Raw genomic sequence first — 16,008 nt, 5'->3', positions numbered from 1 at the left:
GGAAAGATTTAAGAAGGATCTAAGGGACAACTTCTTCATGCAGAGAGTGGTGCATATATGGAATGGGCTGCTAGAGAAATTGGTTGAGGCAGGTACAATAGCAACATTTAAAAAACACTTGCACAGGTACATGACGGGAAGGGTTGAGGGGGATATGGACCAAATGCGGGCAATTAGAACTAGCTGAGTGGGCACCATGGTCAGCATGGACTAGTTTAGGCTGAAGGGCCTGTTTCCATGCTGCATTACTCTGACTCAAATCATGCCCATGCCTTTAGCAGGAGGAATGCAGCAGTTCAAGAAGGCAGCTCACCACCACCTTCTCAAGGGCAACTAGGGATGGGCAAGAAATGCTGGCCAGCCAGCCACACCCACATCCCACGAAATGAATAGAAAAAAAAATCTACCTGGACTTCAAACTCTGAATTCCCTCCCCAAATCCCTCCTCCTCACTCTTTTCCTTTAAGACCCTTCTTGAGATTTTACTCTTCGAATCAGCTTTGGTCATCTGACCTAATAGCTCCTCACGTGAGTGTCATATTTCATTTTTCTATATTAAAGGCTCTAGATAAATGCAGTGATGCTTTTGTTTATGAGATTCAATAGGGCAGATGCTGAAAACTGACATCATCTGGCGGGAACTTGAGAGCAAAAGGGAGAATCTTAACATTAATGTAAGGTCACGAGATTGAACATTTCTGCCACACACAAAAGGGTAGTGGAAATCCTGATCTTCCTGCCTAATGGCTGAAAATAAATTGGACACTGGTATCAAGGAACATGGAGCAAAGGCAGATAATTGGGATCTAAATGAATGTTAGAACAGGAGTGACAGGGCTAATGGTCTACTGATGCACAAGCACAAATTAGAAGTTGAAAGACAATAAAATGACTTTGAGAAACTCTCTCCTAAAAGGTGATATGATATCCACAAGGTTAACTCTAGCTGAAAACAAAGCCAACTTACTTTTGGTGAAGATGTATTCATTTCCAGACAGTCTCCGTAAACCATCCTGTAGGCAGCAAGAGAGGAGGGTTAGCGTGATCGTGCTGTTAGCAACAACTTATTACAATTGTATCCAAAAAGATTCCATTCTTGTTCGGTTCATAAAAATAAGATCATAAAGGAACAAGAATAGCCCATTTGATCTCTCGAGCTTGATCTATGAAAAAAAATAAGATCATAGCTGATCTGATCATGGTTTCAACTTCACTTTCCTGCGTGCCTCAATTCCCTTGTCTGAATATATTCAAAACCAAGTTAGATAACGATCAAGTCTTCCCTGCACTCTGGGAAGAGAATACCATAGACTAATGGCCACCCGAATGAAAAATTCTCAGAGTCTAAAGGGATACCTTTGATTTATTAACTGTGCTTCCTAGCTCTAGATTACTCCAAGGGGAAACAGTTTCTGTGAAGTCCCCTTAACTATATGATTCAGTAAGATCACCTTTCATTCTTCTAAACCCCAGGGAGTATCGGCCCAATCTACTCAACCTTTCCTTATAAAGGCATCCCATGAATCAACCTAATTTAAAAACCGAAAGAACTGCAGATACTGTTAATCAGGAACAAAAACAGAAGTTGCTGGAAAAGTTCAGCAGGTCTGACAGCATCTGTGAAGAAAAAAAAAAAATCAGAGTTAACGTTTTGGGTCTGGTGATCCTTCCTCAGAGCCTTGAGGAAGGGTATCCAGGCCAGAAATGTTAACTCTGATTTTTCCTTCACAGATGCTACCAGACCTGCTGAGTTTTTCCAGCAACTTCTGTTTTCAATCAACCTACCGAACCCTTCTCTGAATTGTCTCCAATGATTATATTGCTACTGTACAGTATTTCAGCTGTGGTCTTAGCAAAGCTGAAAGAACAGTTTTTAGGGAATATTCCCTACTTTTATATTCCATTCCCCTTGCAATAAAGGTCAACAAATCCATTTGTTTTCCTAATTTCTTCTTGTAACTGCATATGAACCTTTGATTCATGTATCAGGGTGCCCAAATTCCTCTGTGCTGTAGCATTCTACAATCGCTCATCATTTAAAATACATTCTGTTCTTCTATTCTTCCTGTCCAAGCTAACCCGTTCACAGTTTCCCATCTTATACTCCCTTAGCCAAATTTTTGTCCAGCCACTTTCTTACTTGGTGTCATCAACAGATTTAGCGACTGCATTCAGTCCTACATCAGAGTCATTGATATAGATCACAAATGGTTGAGGTTTTACACTGATGCCTGTGACAGGTTACAGTTTGCCAATGAAAAAACAACTGGCTTATCCCTACTGTTTGCTTCTTGTTAATTAACAATCCCTTATCAATGCTCGAGTGTTCACAAAAAAGAAAGACAGAGACACTTGTACCAGAGAGAAGAGCACCTAACAATTTCAAATACCCCAAAAGGACTTTCCAGTCAATAAACAGCTTTTGTGGCATAGTCACTACTGTAGGAATCTTGGCAGCCAATTTCAGCACAGATTGATGCCACTAACAAATATAATATCAGGTAATTTTTTTAAAATGGTTTAGTTCAGGGATAAACTTAGCCAGGATGCAGGTGGTAACACCTTTGTCCTCCATCAAAATTGTGTAATGGAGATTTCTTGTGTCCCCAAAGGACACATACAGCTTAACACCTTAAACAACAGCAGATCTGACAGTGCAGCACTCCCTCATTACTGCATTGGAGCATCAGCCGAGATTCTTGTGGTCAAATCCACGGAACAGGCCATAGGTCTACAACCATCTCAGTTGGACACAAGCGTGTCAACAACTGAGACAGAGCTCACAACTAAGCGAAGAGCAGAAATTATAAGGCCAGAAGTAACAAAGGGTTAAACGGCTTCAATGATTCTTAGATCCCCCGTATAAAGGTGCTGCTCCAATGTATGGCATTCCTTTCCACACAAATTTCCCACGTGTGCAAACTCATGTAACAAATGTTCAGAAAATTACTAACATTGCACACAGCTTTGTGCAATGAATTCAAGGGATGTGACTCAAGCTGAACTTACAGACATCAGCCCATCGACTAGGTCACTAGCATGTGGGTCATCTTCCTTGCTTCCAAGCTGCGGAGAATATAGCTCTGTCGTTCGGAGAATTTCCAGCACACGATCCAAAGCTTCAGCCACTGGCTCAGAGCTGCTCTCTTGTGCAACATTTATGATATTTATTACCTTAAAGTTTAACAAAATGATCAAATTAACAATGTATAGTAAATGCTTCACGTCTGAGCTATTTACAATCAGCTTGTCAAACAATTTACACCTATTGTTATTTGGCAGCATAGAACTTGAATAACAAGAATAATTCTTCAAGGGAAAAACCAACAATTTATACAGCACAAGAAGGGAGTACCAACTGGTTGGCAAAGTAGATTCTAATTGGCAGAGCTGTTGCCTCCAAAGAGAATGCATTAAATAAATGATGGCTGCATGTTAGCCATCAAACTTTAAATTTTAAACTAGGCAGATTGACTGATTGATCTGGGCATTGCCCAGAAAAACAAACCAGCAAATGGCTGTCAACTACTGTGTTAAGTTGAAAAAGCCACATGTCCTCTCTGTCTGCAAATAACAGGGTGCGTGTTTTAATAAAATATATCTTTCAGGATGTGCATGTGCACCACACTATCAGTCAACTGACAATCTAAACTGGTTATCAGCATAATTCTTCACACACGATTATTCAGCAAATGATGTCTAAATGCACAACTACATTAAAGTTGAACAGCATATTGCAAGGCTTGAAAATGCAGGCTGGTTGGTATTGTCAATATCTTGCTTGTTGTGAACATTCAAATGGATACATTGTTTGATACAATCGACCAGTCTTTGATATGTATGACCTGTACACCCTGGCATCACATTGGTACTGAAATTAATATCCCATATTATTCATTCAAGTGATCAACAGAAAGTCTTTTTGGCAGCATCGTCTTAGTTTTTATCTTGGGAAGGCAAGGTACCTCAGAAACAAAATCAGAAATTGCTGGAAAAACAACTTAGGTTTGGCAGTACCTGTGGAGAGAAAGGAGAGTTAACATTTCAGGTCCAGTATTCTTCTTTGATTTCTCTTAACCTTATTGCAGGTTGCTGGTTTAAAATTTAAAACAAAGCCTGGCAGTTAATCGCCATTCATTATTAATTTGTGTATTGTCAACGGCAATACCTCTACCAATTGGAGTTCATTTTCCAACCATCAGCATTCTCCTTTCATTGGCTATTCTTACAAATTGGCCTGATGAGCGCAAGACAAAAAGTTTCAACAATGTGCCTTTCAAACTCAAATTTGCATCTAATATAACTTGGACTGGGACTTGAACCCTTTCTGACTCAAAGGGAGATGATTACCATTGGGACAAAGCCAATATCAGAGCAAACACATTAGCCACCAGATTTCACTGCTTTGCAACTAGTTCAGGAAATACCACCAAAAGCTGTAAACTAATGAAGATTGTTCTGTATTATTTCACTATTAGATTCTCATTCAGTTTTACCTTGGTAATGGGAGCTTCAATGGTCATGGAATGTATCCTAGCAATAGAGGATCTTCTGGGCTGGGAACTACCTGTGGATTTAACAAGTTAAGAAACAAATTCATAAAGATAGTGAAATGCTATTATTTATTATGATTGCACAATCTTCCACAATCTTTACTCTTCTGCATAACCAGCAACTATGGGGCAGCAAAGCAGACTATAGGACAGTTTGCCCTCTGCTTGTCCATACTTCCAAGTTGAGGTGCAGAACTAGAAAATATGTGGCTCAAATATTTTGAAATGCAGATGACAATCTGAAAACAGTGGTGAACAAAGAGCCAAACGAAAATGAAGAACATAGAAGTGTTAGTAAAGAAATAGCATTGGAGAAAGTATGGAGTTATAGACAACAAATAGGCTACATTGCATTTTTTTTTCTTTATTCATCTATGGGATGAGGGTGTCACTGGTTAGGCAGCATGTATTGCCCAGAGGGCAGTTAAGAGTCAACTACATTGCTGTGGGTCTGGAGTCACATGTAAGCCAGCCCAGGTAAGGATGGCAGTTTCCTTCCCTAAAGGACATCAGTGAACTAGATGGGTTTTTCCAATAATTGACAATCGATTACGGTCATCATTAGACTGTTAATTCCAGTTATTTATTGAATTCAAATTCCACCATCTGCCGTGGCAGGAATCAAACCCAGGTCCCCAGAACATTATCTGGGTCTCTGGATTAACAGTCTAGTGATAACGCCACTAGGCCATTGCCTCCCCTAAATGCACTAGAATGCATGGCCTGCATTCTAGTGCATAAAAAGTAGATGCAGAGATAAGTGGAAACAATGATTTTTGACTACCAAAATGTTCTAGATTTTTGAACAGTCCCCAAGTAGGCTGGAAATCAGCAAACACACTCATGCTAATCTCAAAAGGTGGGACAGAGAAAACAAAATAGGTTGATGTCAGAAGGAGGGAAAATGCTAGACGGTACAATTAGGGATGTGCAAAAGGCCACGTGGAACATCAATGACCAGACAGTCACTTTTGCAGCATAACTGGCAGTTGTACACGGTGACCCTATAGAATCCCCAGCAAAGCAGATTCTGAAGGAATTGCTGGGAAATTGTAGATTCCCCTAGGCAAAACCTCAAAGTATCAATTTAAACCAGGGAACTCAGATCTGCTGCAGTTAGGTAGTTACTCAAAAAAAGTTAACTATTAAATATTTTCAATTGAAACTTCAAGACTGATTCCTTGAGTAAAAGGGATGGTCCTGAAGAGAGATTGAGTAGATTAGATCTATATTCCAAAAGGGTTTAAAGAATTAAGTGATCTCATTAGCATTTAAGGGTTTGATAGTGTAGGCACTGGGACAAATGTTTGTCCCGACTGTAGAATCTAAAACACTGGGGCAGTCTCCAATTTAGGAGTTGCCCATTCAGGATTGAGCTGAGAAGAAGTTTCTTCACTCAAAAGATTGCAAATCATTAATGTGAACTTTTACATGGAAGTGTCACTCAACCCCGAGCTTGCTTCGCCAAAGTCAAAAATCACACGACACCAGGTGATAGTCCAACAGATTTGTTTGAAGTCACAAGCTTTCAGAGCGCAGCCCGTTTGTCTGGTGCAGTGAGAGGAGAGCATACAGACAGAGTTTATAGGCAGAGAGACGAAATGATCATACAACTGGTGTGAGTGGAGTGAACAAATGGCTGACTGACTGTCTCCTGTTGAATCTTTAATCATTCATACATTCCTGCATTCTAGAAATTGCATAAGCAGGATATGGAGAACTGGAGAAAGGAGATGCAGGATTCATTTAAGATGCAAATTCCAAAATCTGTTTCAACCACTGCCCGAAGATAATTAAAGGTTTCAGCAGTGTTTGCCTAACTTTCCAAACTCCAAACAGATAGGAATATACAAAAGGTGACATCTTGGGTCAGACACTGAATTGTAGGTGTGAGGCCTTGTCCAGAATCTGTCTCAACTTTAACCTGCAATCAGGCTGATTTTGTTCTGAAAGCAGGAATTTATAAAATGCCACACTGACTGGGACTACAAATAGTGTGTTTCTTGAACAAAATAGAATGTATCTGCAAATAAACAAACCTCTTGGATGAAATGATTCCCCCCATAGGTTTAATATAGGTGTGCGAGAGAGTGTAATAAGTAATTCAAAATTGTACAAATAATTAAGGTTGAGATCATAACAATTTATTAAGATGATGCTGTCAAAACAGGACAGTAAGGAAGATTTTACAGATACAGAAGTGCGATGGTGTTACCTCTAGCAGGACACGAACCCAACATCACAGTTGAGACCGTCTTCATGGCTATGGAACTTGGCTATCAGTTTCTGCTTGGCGATTCTGCGTTGTTGTGTATCTTGACATCTGCCTTGGAAGATCGGAGGCTGAATACCCTTAACAGATAAAGTCATTCTCAACTGGGAGGGAACATCCTTCTCTGGCGATTGTTGCGCTTTGTCCACTCATCCGTTGGCGTAGCATCTGTATGGTCTTGCCTCTATACCATGCCTTGGGGCATCCTTGCCTACATCGTATGAAATAGGCAACATTGGCCAAATCACATGAGTATCTGCCGTGTATGTGGTGGGTGGTGTTCCCATGTGTGATGGTAGTGTCCATGTCGATGATCTGACATATCTTGCAGAGGTTGCCATGGCAGGGTTGAGATATGTTGTGGTCAATGTTGTCCTGAAGGTTGGGTAGTTTGCTGTGAAGAATGGTCTGTTTAAGGTGTGGTGGTTACTTAAAGGTGAGAAGTGGAGGTGTTGGGAAGAACTTGGAGAGATGCTCATCATCGATGACATATTGAAGGTTGCAAAGAACACGACGTAGTTTCTCTGCTCCAGGGAAGCACTGGAAAATGAAGGGTACTATCGGTCATATCCTGTGTCTGTTTTCTGAGGAGGTTGTTGCGGTTTTTCGCTGTAGCACGTCGGAACTGGAAATCAATGCATTGAGCATCATATCCCATTCTTATGAGGGCACCTTTCAAAACCTTCAGGCGTTCATCACGTTCCTCATCTGAGCAGATGCTGTGTATGCACAGGGCTTGTACGTAGGGGATGGCTTTTTTAATATGTTTAGGGTGGAAGCTACAGAAGTACAGTATCGTGAGGTTGTCCATGGGCTTGCAGTACAGTAGGTACTGAGGTGTCTGTCCCTGATGGAGATGTGGGTCTCCAAGAACGAAACTGAATCTGAATCTGAAGAGTAGTCCATGGTAAGTCTAATGGTGGGATGAAACTTGTTGATAATACTACATAGTTGTTTCAGTGATTCCTTGCCATTAGTCCTAAAGAAGAAAATGTCAATGTATCTGGTGTATAGCGTTGGTCAGAGGTCCTGTGCAGCAAAGAAGTCTTGCTCAAATTTGTGCATGAAAATGTTGGCATGTTGGGGTGCAAATCTGGTTCCCATGGCTTGTCTGGGTGTCTGGATGAAGAACTTGTGATCAAAGGCAAAGACACTGTGGTTGAGGATGAAGTGGATGAGCTGTAGGATGGCTTCTGGAAATTGGCAGTTGTTGGTACTGAGCACACGCACAGGCACACACTCTCACTCACACTCACTCTCTCGCACACACATATATAAACCTATGGGCTGGACCATTTCATCCAAGATGTTTTTTTATTTGCAGATACTTTGTTCAAATATTTTGTTCAAGAAACACACTATTTGTAGTCACAGTCAGTGTGGCATTTTAAATTCCTGCTTTCAGAACAAAATCAGCCTGATTGCAGGTTAAAGTTGAGACAGATTCTGGACAAGGCCTCACACCTACAATTCAGTGTCTGACCCGAGATGTCACCTTTTGTATATTCCTATCTGTTTGGAGTTTGGAAAGTTAGGCAGACACTGCTGAAACCTTTAATTATCTTCGGGCAGTGGCTTGAAACAGATTTTGGAATTTGCATCTTAAATGAATCCTGCATCTCCTTTCTCCAGTTCTCCATATCCTGCTTATGCAATTTCTAGAATGCAGGAATGTATGAATGATTAAAGATTCAACAGGAGACAGTCAGTCAGCCATTTGTTCACTCCACTCACACCAGTTGTATGATCCTTTGGTCTCTCTGCTATCCTCTCTGTACCGGACGAAGGGGATGCGCTCTGAAAGCTTGCAATTTCAAACAAATTTGTTGGACTATTACCTGGTGTTGTGTGATTTTTGAAATTGGTCCACCCCCGTCCAACAACTGCACTTCCACATCATTTGCATTCAACAACACTGTAGCTGATCTGATTATTTCATATTTCTGCCTACTCACTGAAAGCCTTTCATCTCTTTAAGGCAGTGGTGGGTGGATTCTTGATGAACAATATGCCAAAACTGCTTCCACTATCTTTTGTGGAACAGCGCCAATGTGCAGTTGTTAAGTATACTCAATATAGAGGGTCACAACCCACTGGGGAAAATGCACTAAATCTTAAAGTCCTGCTACTGCCAGGTCTCTACATATGTTGACTAAATCATGAATTTTGTAAAGTCCCCAATGTCTCTGTCTGTTGGAGTTAGGTTAAGCGAAAACATTGAACAGGAACTATTTATTACAAATAAGCAAATTCTATTCTCACAAAAACATCTATGAACTACCAACATTCAACTCTACTATTTAAAACTCAAACTCCCTTGCTGAAATCCATACACACAGGCAGACACAATCAAAAAAAACATTGATGCTATGGGCGGGGGAAGAAAAATACTGGGGGAAAACATTTCAACAGCATCAATCTGAAGGCTTGATAAAGTGTTCCTTTCTCTTAAGGCTCTGTTCCCTCAAGTCTTTCCTTCCAAATTCTCAGTTCTTTGTCATTGACACAGGAGATTTATACATTAATTGCTCACCTTCACAGTCACTGGTGAGGGGCAAGAGCTTACAGTGAATGAGGGGAAAATGTAACAAATGAAACAAAAAACTGCAAATACTGGAGATGTGAAATAAACAAAAAATCAAAATTGATGGAAAAGCTCAGCTGGTCTGGCAGCATCTATAGAGAGAAAGCAGAGTTAAAAATTTGGCTCCAGTGATTCTGCTTCAGTTCTGGTGACAGACCCTGCTTGTTCCAGTCTGGAACCCACCTGTCTCTGCATCATCCTCACACAAGCTGTCCAGCCGAGTAGGCATCAGACAATTGTCACCAGGATAGTAATATTTGGTATCTACCACTGGTCACAAATGCACAAACCCATCAGCTACTTGCTGATGGCAGAATCTCACTTTGCATATTTATCCTAGTGCCAAGTCAGCTTCTTTCACCTCCGTCCGATCTTGCAAAGCAGAAAAGTGTAAACACAACTCCCAATGAGGTTCAGTAACTTACTTAACTAAAAGCTAAAAGTAACTACAACGGCAGGAATTCCTTTCAATCTTTGATTTTATAACAGTTCTTTTTTCCAATTAAATCCACAATCGATGATAAATAAAACTAAAAAAATGGAGTCGTTACAAGATGTCAATACATTTTTAGATACTAAGAGAATCAAGAGATATGGAGATAGTGAGGAAACTTGAAGTAGCTGATCAGTCATGATTGTACTGAATGGCAGAGCTGGGTCAAATGGTCAATTTATCCCTTTTTAAAAAAAAAGTGCACTTATGCAAGGTTAAGTATTACTTTTAATAAAGCCTTAAAAAGCATTTATACCTTTTTACCAAGCATTGTAATTTAACTCCTAGGACTACCATATGAGGTTTTGATTAATACTTTACAAAGTCACCTGTTTCACAAACACTTAAGGGACAAATTGACAGCATAAGTTATTGCGACCTTGGAGCACTTAACATACCATCACTCCCTCGTGACGTGTTGGATCTGACATCGGAACTTTTCCTCCTGTCTTTGTGTTTACAAGTGTGGACGTCTGTAAAGGAAGCAATGAACTCCTGAACAATACAGAACCAAAATTTTCGCTTTCCTAACTCTCCCAACAATCTGTGCAGATACTGTTTCCACCACAGTTTCTAACTGAGGAGTTACCCTTACATTAGATATATATTACTCACTTTAGGAAACACCTCTTTCAAATCAAACTGCTGGTTCCATAGGAATGTGAAAGAGATAGAGGAATTAGGTTATCAGAGCTGCATTGGCAAACATTTAAGGGGATATTGCAGATAACAGAATAGAAAAAGTCCAACTAGAGAAAAAATATTCTAAGGGACAGACATGCCATCCATGCTTAACTAAAAATGTCAAAGATAGTATCAAGCACAAAGGAAAAAAAAAAGTATAATTGTGCAAAGATAGGTGGAAGGTCAGATGATTGGACAAAGCATAAAAATAACAAAGAATTACTAAAACCTTAAGGAGAGACAGATCAGATTGTAAGAAAAATTGAGCCAAAAATATAAAAACAGATCAGAAATATTTCTTCCACTATTTAAAGAATCAACAAAGTAAATGTCTATCCAATAGAAAATGTGTCAGGGAATCCGACACATTTGGGGGCAGCACGGTGGCTCAGTGGTTAGCACTGCTGCCTCAGCGCCAGGGACCTGGGTTCAATTCCAGCCTCGGGCGACTGCCTGTGTGGAGTTTGCACATTCTCCCAGTGTCTGCGTGGGTTTCCTCCGGGTGCTCCGGTTTCCTCCCACAGTCCAAAGACGCGCAGGCTAGGTGGATTGGCCATGCTAAAATTGCCTGTAGTGTTCAGGGATGTGTAGATTAGGTGGGTTATAGGGAATGGGTCTGGGTGGGATGCTCTGAGGTTCAGTGTGGACTTGTTGGGCTGAAGGGCCTGTTTCCACACTGTAGGGATTCTATGATTCTAGGATTCTCTGAATCAGCAACAGAGGATAAAGTGACGGTAGACAAACAGAATGGAGACTTTGCGTTAGTCTTCACTAGAGATGGTACAAGTAGTGTGCCAGAAATAGCTGGGAATCAGGAACTGAAAGGGAGGGAGGACATCAATAAAGTTAGTTACTAGGGAGGTAGTACTGAGTAAATTACTGGGAATGCGGGTTGATAAATTCCCAGGTCCTGACGGATTTCATTCCAGGGTCTTAAAAAGTAGTAGACAGAAAGATTGTTGATGTGTTGGTTTGAATTTTCCAAAATACATTAAATTTCAGGGAAGACCCCTTCAGATTAGAAATAGCCAATATAAACCTTTATTCAAAAAAGTGGGTTGAGGGGGGCGGGGAGACAGAAAGCAGGAAGCTACACTTCCAATAGCTTTACATTTGTTACTGGGAAAATGTTACAAACTATTTTTAAAGATGTTATAACAGGGCACTCTGAAAAATTCAAGATAATCAGACAGTGCCAACATGGTTTTGTCAAGGGGAAATCATATATAACTAATTTATTGGAGTTCTTTGAAGAAGTAATTTATGCAGTAGATAAAAGGGAACCAGTGGATGTTTTCTACTTAGATTTCCAGAAGGCTACTGAGGAAGGTAAAATATTGGGGGTGACATATTGGCACGGAGAGAAGATCGGCTAGCTAATAGGAAGCAGAGTGCAGGAATAAATGCATTTTTTTCAGGCTGGCAGGATATCACAAGTGGTGCGCTGCTGGGATTGGTGCTGGGTCCTCAACTCATTCAAATTATTTATTAAATAATTTGAAGGGGCCGAAAGGTAAGGGAATTAAAATTACTGATAACAAAGTCGGCAAACTGTGTACACACTTTTAGCAAATGTAAAATTGAACATTTTGCCAGAAAGCATAAAAAGAACGCACTATCTAAATGGAGAAAAGTTGCAGCCTTCCAAGGTGCAGAGAAATCTGGGTGAGCTCGCGCACGAATCATAGTAGCATGCAGGCACAGCAAGTAACCAGGAAAATTAACAGAATGTTATGTTTTATTGCGAGGGATTGAATGAAAGAGCAGGGAACTCATGCTTCAGTTATGTGTCTGGAATACTGTGTACAGTACTGGTCACCATACTTCCAGAAGGATGTTAACACACTGGAAACAGTTCAGAGAAAGTTTACCAGACTAACACCTGGAATAAAAGGATTTCCTTCAGAAGAAAGGCTAGGTCTATATCCTTGGGGTTTCAATGAGTCAGAGTTGACTTAATTGAAATGTACAAGACCCTGAGGGAACTTGACCAGGTGGATATAGAAAGGATGCTTCCTCTTGTGGGAGAAACTAGAACTGGGGCCACAGTTTAAAAATTAAGGAGAAGTACATTAAGACGGGTGAAGCATCATTTTTTTCCTCCGAGGGTTCAGTGATTTTGGAACTCGAAAGGTTGTGGATACAAATGTTTTAAATTTTTTTTTTTTAAAAAAAAGGCCAAGGTAGATAGATTCTTGATTGCCTGAGGGATGAAAGGTTATTGGGGACATGCAGGAAAGTAAAGTTAAGATGAAAAACAAGTTAGCCATGATCTTCAACAGGTCTGGCAGTATCTGTGGCAATCAATCTTCATTGGCTTATCCGCTCTGACGAACAGTCAATGGACTTGAAACGTTAACTTTGCTACCAGATCTGCTGAGTTTCTCCAGCTATTTGTTTTTGTTTCAGAACTCTAGTATCAGCTGTTCTTTGTTTCATTTCAGCCATGATTTTTTTGGTGGCCGATTCTTGTTCCTTCGTATGTTCAGAAGGCACAGAAGTGGAATTGAGGATTGTTAGATCAGGTATTGGTGAATCAGACTCAAATGGCCTGCTTCTACTCTTATACACATATGGTTTTAAAGCAAATAACACTGTACCTGTTTGGGATTCAGCCTGAACACGATCACATAAGTGAGATTTGTCACTCTGTGGAAAATTAAGAGGAATGTCTTAAAAATATTGCTCCAGATATGATTGAGAAAACAAAAAAGTATTAAGCATAGATCTCTTACACATACCTTGTTTTCATTACATGGTCGTTTAATAGACACATAGTGTCTAATTTTCCTATTGAGAAAGAAGCTGGTTTTAGAATATTTATAAATTCCTGAAGTGCATATTTTAAATGATAACAAGACCAAGAGGTAAACCGAGTAAAGCAAGAGAGAGCATGCAATTATAGGCCCTTGGAAGACTGTTGCTTCTGCATTTAACCAACATTAAAATGACCATCTTAACCTTTTACTAAATCTTTACAAATTGTATCTGATCCAGACCCAATTCTGACTGTGGTTAGAAGCCAGAACAACAAACAGGCTCAAGTCTCCATTCCTATACCACGCCCTTTATTCTTCAATAAGGCATCACATCTCAATCTTCACAGTCTGTTCTAGTTAGTTGATGTGGGCTTGAGTTTAAATCCTCAACTGCCTTTAACTTTGTTTTGAATAAGTATTAGCTTTAATATTTCTGTTTAAAAAGCATGTCAAAGAAAATGGAGTTTTGAATCCTTAAATGGAAGGTCAAAATTGGAAGTTTTTTTTAAAAATTGTTTTTGCTTCCAATCAGCTGATGTGTTATAAAAACACATTGTCTTATTTCCCAATATTTCCAAATCTTGTAAAATAAAATGAGACACTAGGCAGAACTACAAGTAAGTGACTCTGATGAAATTCCTTCTCATAACATTTGGTAATTTATTTTCAGATTTCCATTTCCTGATCTAACAATTTGATGGGTACCTCAAGCATCGCACAATATTCAGGTTCAAGGAGGAATTAGTTCTCAACCAGGTCTGAGCTGATCCATACCCAACTCTGATGGTAGTTAGAGGCCTGAGACAACAAGATGTGGGCCTGCACCACTTCCTTCCATTCAGTTTGGCATTTCCCAGGTAGCACTGGCAGAGATTTGGACAACTCTTTTGTGTTAGACTCAGTTGTTTGGGAAGGGTGGGAAGGGAAGAGAAGAGGAGTACGGAGGGGAGAAGAGGAAGAGAGGATAGGATAAAAACTTGAAGAAGAATGCTGAAAAGCAATAACCAAAAAGAGACGAGGAAAAGAAACAGAAAACCATTCACTCTTCAATTAGGCATTATGGGCTTGAAGTGCAGGAATCAAGGATGTATGTAAAAGGAGAAAACAAAATCACAACAATTAGGATCAAACAGGATTTAAAACTTAAAGTTACAGCTTGTATGTCAGCTCACATTTTGGTCATTTGATTGGATGGAAAAGACATTACACTCACCCTCCTTGACCTATGACAGGAGTTATTTTTACATTTTGCTGTACACTGTCGCCATTTCGTTTTCTGCCATAGTACATTCCTTGCCACTCCTGAAAAACCATAAGTGCAAACAGATTAAAATAAGAATTCATAAAATTGAGGCCTAGTTATGCAGTGTGACAGAGATCAGGGGAGGCCTCATTGCCTCATTATCTGAGGAAACTCCTCTTCAAAGTAATGGGCCTTTCTCGCTCAGTCTGGAATTTGAGTGCAATGATGTGGATCAGTGTCTTTTATTTGTTGTATGATTGACAGACATTGAGCAAGAGACAGCGCGAGTGTGAGCACGAGAGCGAGAGCCAAAAAGAGACAGGCAGAGGGAGACAGAGGCCAATTGCTCACCTTTCCTTTCTTAATAAAGGAGTTGATTGTGTCTAGAAGATCAGCTTTGTTTTTATCACTTTTAGGCACTTCTGTTTGCTCCTTCCCTATCAATTCCTCTCGCTTGTAACCCATCATTACTTCAAATGCAGGATTCACATACTGCAGAACACCAAGAAACATTTTCTATCAGCGAGACATTTCAGGCTTTATGTATACACTACAAGCAAAAGTAGTTAATTACTTAATTAAGTCTTTGTTGTTCAGAGGAATTGTCTTCAACAATGAAGGAATTGCAAGTTTGAGAATCTTTGATTCGAGTCTGATGTTCACTTCAAGACAGTGACAACTGCAACAGGAATTAAACAGTGTAGCATCTAGTACACTGGTATGGCGAGTCATAGGGCGCAAGGAGACCCAATGCGGGCACGAGACACACACAGGGCCTGCACACGCAAGCAAGAGAGTGCGCACGTGAGAGACACAGGGTGAATGGCATTTTGACCAATGTGGTTAAAACCAAAGAAATGGAGTTGAGTAATGGATTCTGGATTACAGGTTCTAATCCTAGCTGCATCTAATTTACGACCTGACCCTGTTAATGTACGCTGAGGATTGGTGCAACATCACGCCCAAAGATGAGATGACATGAAATGATTAAATCGAAGGCCCATCTGCAGTTTTAAAAGCAGGCAGGTAGTTTTCCCCAGTGTCTTGTTGAGGATTCATCCCTCACCAGTATGAAGCGGATTGACTGACCACTGCTCACTATTTCATTGATGCTTGTAGGTCACTCTCTGTGACTTCATTTCTAATATCTTTTATTGTTCGTGACAAACTTTGAAGAGGTCAAATTAGTTTTCCTAAGAAATGTTACTGCTCAACAATGATTTTTTTTAAAAAGACAGGTTAGAAAACCTGATACTGCACAGAAAATGCTTTTATTTGACAATAGGATTTCTGCAGGAATAAACAATTTTCTAACTTCAAAATGAAATCAAGTTGCTGAGGCATGGTTCACCAATACCAACTTCACATTTATCACCCATTTCTTACTTCCACAAATTAAATGAAATTTCCTGCATGTGAC

The 16,008-nt window shown here is 40.0% G+C and overlaps 1 protein-coding gene across 1 annotated transcript in view; it reads right to left on the bottom strand.

Moving 5' to 3' along the window:
- Positions 1 to 15,083, bottom strand: part of pde8a (phosphodiesterase 8A) — a 42,978-nt gene extending 27,895 nt beyond the window's left edge. The window contains exons 1-8 of the mRNA XM_048616033.1: positions 14,940 to 15,083; positions 14,559 to 14,647; positions 13,328 to 13,376; positions 13,187 to 13,235; positions 10,301 to 10,375; positions 4,497 to 4,567; positions 3,010 to 3,174; positions 968 to 1,013 (exon numbers count right to left, since the gene is read on the bottom strand). Coding sequence (XP_048471990.1) covers positions 968 to 1,013; positions 3,010 to 3,174; positions 4,497 to 4,567; positions 10,301 to 10,375; positions 13,187 to 13,235; positions 13,328 to 13,376; positions 14,559 to 14,647; positions 14,940 to 15,056 — 661 coding nt within the window. The 5' untranslated portion in view covers positions 15,057 to 15,083. The remainder of the gene's footprint in view (positions 1 to 967; positions 1,014 to 3,009; positions 3,175 to 4,496; positions 4,568 to 10,300; positions 10,376 to 13,186; positions 13,236 to 13,327; positions 13,377 to 14,558; positions 14,648 to 14,939) is intronic.
- Positions 15,084 to 16,008: the final 925 nt, after the last annotated feature.

This window comes from Rhincodon typus, chromosome 33, assembly GCF_021869965.1.
Source record: "Rhincodon typus isolate 14 chromosome 33, sRhiTyp1.1, whole genome shotgun sequence".
Taxonomy (NCBI): domain Eukaryota; kingdom Metazoa; phylum Chordata; class Chondrichthyes; order Orectolobiformes; family Rhincodontidae; genus Rhincodon; species Rhincodon typus.
This window is presented reverse-complemented; position numbering and strand designations above follow the sequence as displayed.